The sequence below is a fragment of the Phaethon lepturus genome, unplaced genomic scaffold (assembly GCF_000687285.1).
Source record: "Phaethon lepturus isolate BGI_N335 unplaced genomic scaffold, ASM68728v1 scaffold10788, whole genome shotgun sequence".
NCBI lineage: Eukaryota > Metazoa > Chordata > Aves > Phaethontiformes > Phaethontidae > Phaethon > Phaethon lepturus.
In genome coordinates, this window is record NW_010555559.1 from 81,428 (window position 1) to 87,228 (window position 5,801).

At 39.5% G+C, this 5,801-nt stretch overlaps 1 protein-coding gene across 1 annotated transcript in view; it reads left to right on the forward strand.

Annotated features, from left to right (window-relative positions):
* Nucleotides 1-1,477, forward strand: part of LOC104624755 (ataxin-7-like protein 1) — a gene marked incomplete at both ends in the record, with an annotated part of 82,741 nt that extends 81,264 nt beyond the window's left edge. The window contains one exon of the mRNA XM_010292202.1: nt 1,255-1,477. Within this exon, the coding sequence (XP_010290504.1) occupies nt 1,255-1,477 (223 nt within the window). The remainder of the gene's footprint in view (nt 1-1,254) is intronic.
* Nucleotides 1,478-5,801: the final 4,324 nt, after the last annotated feature.

Here is a 5,801-nt window from a genome sequence, read left to right on the forward strand (position 1 = left end):
CCCCGCGTGGAGGCCCTCGGTGCCGGGGTGCCAGCGAGCCGGACCAGCTGCTGCGGAGCAAGGCCCTGCTGACTGGAAAATTCCTCTTCGCGCCGCCCGCTGCCTCTGCCTGGGGAGCCGCGGGGAGAAGGGGAGCCCGCAAATGGGGGAACGGGACAGTTAAGGATTTGTAGTGCCTCTCAGCAAAAAACGATGCCTGCCTCTTGTCGTATTTTGTAGCTGCGCTTAAGTTCGCAGCACCGAGCCCCTTGTTCGCAGCACGCTGTGAGCCAGCAGGCTGGCCAAGCACTAGCGCTTCTGCCCTGGAGAAGTATATAATTTGTAAAGAATGGACAAATAACTTCTTAAAACAATCTTTTTATTTAACAGTATCAGGGGTAGGATATTCAGGTTTTAAAAAAACAACGATAATAAACAAACCCAAACAGTTTTACTGATGTCTGTCTGCCCTGAAGCCTGTTCTGCTCTTGCGGGGTCAGCGAGGCCTTGCTTTTTGCCGTACTTCAGAGGTCTCTGGTGCGAGCCCGAGCAGCGCTTACCCAAGGGCCTGACCTCTAGATGCAACGTTTGTGACCCGTATATAAACTTCCTGCTTTTTTGCACTTGCCGTTTGCTCTGTGTGGAAAAAAATAAGCTTTTACCTTGATTGGAGCTTGGCGATAACCTCCAAGCTGGGAACCAAGCGGAGCCTGCCCCTCTGGAAGGGCTGGGAGCCACAGAGCTCTCGCTACTTCTCCGTCTTCCGGCTGTTTTCCTTGTAGCTTCCCATTAAACTTGAAACAAGGTAGTCATAAAGTAAACTGCCCAGTAACCTGGTGACATGAATTCTTCGTAAACCGTTACAGAAGCAATCATGTCTGTCACAGAGTATTTCACCGAGTCATCTAGGCTGTTGTTACCTGCTCTCCTCTTTCTTCTTTACGTGAAAGAGCTGGGACACCTCGTGTACCTCACATAGGGCTGGTGGTTGCTTATTGCTTAAAAAAGTGGTTTGAGATTTCTTGGTGAAATTTTCTGGTAGGTTATTAGCATTTATTTTACTTTTTTTTACATTTTTTAGAACAATTCATGGAGTTGATTTTGTTTAATTATCATTTGGCTTGATTACATTCACAACAGTAATGAACTGGTGTTCTTCAGAGTGGTGAAATCATTGTAACTAGCATAGAGAGGAACAATTTCCTCTTCCCTGACTTTTTTTTTTTTTCTTTTAGCTTATGAAATGCTGTAAAGTTTATTATTTTTCCATTACAGAACGAAGACACGGTTCAATGTGTAAACCTTCCCCTTCTCCAGCTTCTCCAGCCTGTAATTCCAGGACATCCCTAGTACAGATGAAACCGAAATCCTGTATCAGCGGCCATAACCCTGTCAGCAGCAACTCAAAGCCATTCAAAACGCCCAAAGACAATCTACTTACCTCCAGTAGCAAACAGCACACAGTTTTTCCTTCAAAAGTATCACGGGATAAACCATGGTAAGTACCAAAATAACAGTTACTGAAGATGTTAGTGTTCAAAAAAATAGTAAGTATCTCGACATGTATTTTACAGTCATCAAAAAAATCCATATTCTCATCTTATCTTAGCTTACCGTTTAAACCTTTACATTTCCTAAGGGCAGAAACTGGGATGGTTTTAAATTTAAAAAAAAACATATATATATATATATAGGAAGAGGAAAAAAGGCTGGATTACTTTTCTGGTGTTCCATCGAGTGTCTGCTTTTTTAAGATGCATGTAGCAAGTGAGATATTGACCCAGTTTGCTATCTTTATGGTCCATCTTTCATTACAGTATCAGCCCTTAAAACTGATGCTTTTAAACAGTAGGATAATTTTTGCAGAGTTCTTATTATTGGCTTAACTAATGTTCATGAAAACTTACTGGTTATAGTAATTTATCTTCAATAGCAGCTGCTGTTGGAGTTCATTCTGTAATTTGATAATGTTTGATGCCTTATAAGAAGACAGAAGAAAATTCTGGCTGCGAAAATCACTATTTTGGGGGCATCTTACATCATCTACTGTTATATATATATATACCTACAGGCTTTGAGACTGCCAGACCCATCCTCCCGTGACTGATGATAGCAGCAGAGTTGCAAAAATGTAAATGAGAGCAGAACTGGGTCACTATTTTATAAGAAACTGTTTTGTCTTTAGTTATCTACAGAAAAGATGCTTTGTGATTAGGTCACTAGGTTGGTGACTCAAGATGTGTGTTCAGTTCCTGGTTCTGCACAGGCTACTGTAACGCCTTACTCTCCTCGGCCTCAGTTCTGTGTCTGTAAACTTGAGATAGTAAGACTTCCTTTTTCTTAAGTTTTATCTACTTACTGTCTAAAGATCCTTCCCTTTTATATGTAATATCTAGCATAAGAATGTCATGATTTTATGTAGGGTTTCTGGACACAGCTGCCTTAAAGCAGTAAATAATCTAATGCAAACCGTTCACACATGAGACAAAGCATAAACCCAAATGATGTTTAAGTAATAGCTCATGTTTTCTGCCTGAAACGTGCGCTAGCTGGTATGGTTTCAAAGAGAGCAGCTTTTGCCTAGCTGTAGAATTTACCTCACACTGGAAAAAACTTGATCAAAATCTAATCTTCATATAAATCTGAGCCGACCATCTCTATAAGCACGATAACCATTATGGACAATTATGGTATATAATGCTGAAGATAGAACATCTGGATGTTTCTATTACACACACACATACACACATGATATAGAGGCTGTTCTAGTTAAGGTATGCCTCATTTACTATTTAAAAAGAAATATTATTGACTGAACAGTGACCTTTTCTTCTGAGTGTTGGAGAGGAATTTTATGCAAGAGAGGATTTGGTTTTTTAAGTCTAATTAAAATAAAATCAGAAAGGACTTCAGAGTATTAACACTATTGACTATAAACCTGTTTCTCATCCTAGCATTACAGACAGCAACTTACACATCCACATTTCAGCATACTAACTGAATCTGTAAACAATATCTTCCGTTCTGGCAACAGATGGCATTCTGTCAGTCAGTAAAAGCTGGAAGGGAACAAAATAACTGAGCATTTCCACCAATCCCTTTTGCCTTTATTGGGAACATCCCAAACATTTACTAATGATTAACAAGGTAGATCTAGCTGTTTGAAACTGTTGTACTGCTCTGTTAATACTTCGGCAATGAATATGTGAGTAGTTGTACCTGTGAATTTACCCAATTCTTACAGCTCTGCTGGGAGAGAGTACTGGGGTTTTGTTTACCAGTGGGGAAAAAAGAGGCATACAGTAGTTAAAGATACTGTAATAGTCACATAACAAATCACAAACAGTCTGAAGTGGAGATCAATGAAATTGTCTTTCAAAATTAGTGTCAAGTGCCTTAGATTACATGAGTTGTTAAAGAATAAAATCAGTCTGATAATCATCACAGGTTATAGAGAGCTGGCAGCTCTCTGTAAGGGGAATTTCTATTAGGGAAGAAAGTGTTTGTTCCTATTCCATTAGTGGATTATAATTTTTATTTAGAATTCTAGAAAATATTCAGCAGGTCTGATTTTCTTCAAGGAGAAATTATTGATAAAATTTATTCTTTTTTTAAGGTAAGATTGTATCTTCCACTCAGCTGTCTGTACAAGCTATAGAATTTCACACTTATCTTTTAGAAGAAATACTCAATTGACACAAATACATTTGTCTCAAAAATGCTAGTAGGATTCATCGTGTATCCAGGCGTGTTGTGGTTTATCATCCTCAGAAGCTTCCAGTTATTCAGTGCTTTTGTCTGTTACGCTGTAGTCTCGTACCACAAATGCTTACTTTACATCAGTTCTTCCAGACAGTTATCAAATTAGCATAATGCAGCAATGTTATCACTTTTAATGATTGCTTTCCAGGCCTGGAATAACCTTTGTTGTGCTTGCCTGATTCTTTCATACAGCATCTCTTTGAAATTTTAGCTGTTACAATTAGTAGTAGTATTTCAGCAATGGCCTCAGCAACAGCATGGCCCAGCAGATCTGTCTGTTGTCATGCCTGACTACATGTAGACCCAACTCTTCGTTGTTTAATTCATTATAGTTTTGGTTGAGTCATCATCTTAAACATTGACCGAGTAGCTGTTTCTCTTCTTCACACCCTGTGTTGTTCTAGGATGTGCTGCAGAGGTTCAGGTTGCTCCTTGGCTAATGCTTTAAAAAGCATGAGCAGATGAAAGAGATCTGTGTCATTTTTGTAGTCGCTGTTTTAATACTTCCCTTCTTGTAGTTAGAATATGAAGGATTATTGCAAATGCATCATCCAGAAATATCTGTCAGCTCTGATTTTTTTTCCCTGTATGTCTCTAACATCGTTGCTATTAATATAGCAGTGCTTAGAGACTGGAGCAGTGCTGGAGCACCGCTGTGCTGTGCACAAAATAAATGTAAACCATCGTTTTCTGAAGCTTTCAGTGGAGGTGGTTAAGAGGTGTAGCAAAAGGGTAGAAAATAGAGAGAAAAAGGCAAAGAGTAAGAAGATTGGTGGTAATAACAACAATAATGAGCAAGTGATCATAATAAGAATACCCCAGACACCCTTTATAAAAGGCATTCCTGGGGCCCGGAACTCTCTCCCTCTCTGATGACCTGCCCCAACGATGCCGCTTCGCTTGTTGTGCCCCAGTGCAGCTTCTGAGCACTGCCCTGGAGGATTTTGGTGCTGTGATGCTACAGGGTGTTCATTTCCGCCCACCTGTGATCCTGAGGCATTGTAAAGTTGGGGTAAAGTGTTAAAGTAGGCTAGCCCTGTGACACCAGCTGAAGCAAGTCACCCTGACCTCCCTCCATGAGGATCAGCCATTGCCTGCCAGAAGTTCAGAAAATGAAGAGAATGAGATAGGAATTATGTTGTTTTCATCAACATGTAGAAAACTGACAATCTTTCTGTGAACAGAAATAGGATCACAAAGTTATACCTATGGGTAATCATTTAACATTTATAATGTCAACCTTTCAAAGGATTTTTTTAATCATCTCTCAGGTTTTTTTTCTTTGTGTTAGGAAATTATTCATACTGAGGTTGAGAAAGTGAAGTTAGTCAAGATTTGAGGATATTCCTAATGCAGCATGGAATTGGAAACAAAATTCAGCAGACTTAATTTGAACCACATAACCACTAAATCACAAATACCTTGTTACATTACAGAGGCGATCCCAGCAATGTAGAATAGAACAATGTTTTATGTTTTTAAATTTTTGTGAATTTCTTTTCTCACAAATTTGAAGACAGTTGAATGAGTGGCTGAGGTTTTTAGAATGCATATAGTTTTGAGTGACCAGGAAAAAAACAGCAAAATTACATAACAGCAAGGAAAAATAATTTCAAAAAGTCTGAAGAAAGGAAAGCAGATGTAATAGGGAGCTACGGGTATAAGGAGTGTTGCAACATACTACAGTTATTTTTCTTGCTTGGGAATGACAGTGACAAGCAATGGCTTGGAACTAAAAAACATTGCCACAAGATACTTAGGAGGGAAATTCAGTCCTGTTTCAGGAGTTTGTCACAGGTTCTGCTGAAGGAGTTGGCAGGACAGAATAGAATAGAATAGAACTAAACTATGTCAGTTGAAAGGTACCTATGATGATCATCTAGTCCAACTGACTGACCAAGAACATGAGAAGACAGAAGGAAATCAGTTATCTTACCTGAAAGAGAGAATGAGCTTTCGAAGCCTGTCATGATCAAGCACTTTGTGTAGCCCTCAGGTGTTTTTGTAGCCTTTCTCTGGTTCCCTTCTAATTCCTGAAGGACAAAGGGGTCCAGGAAGGC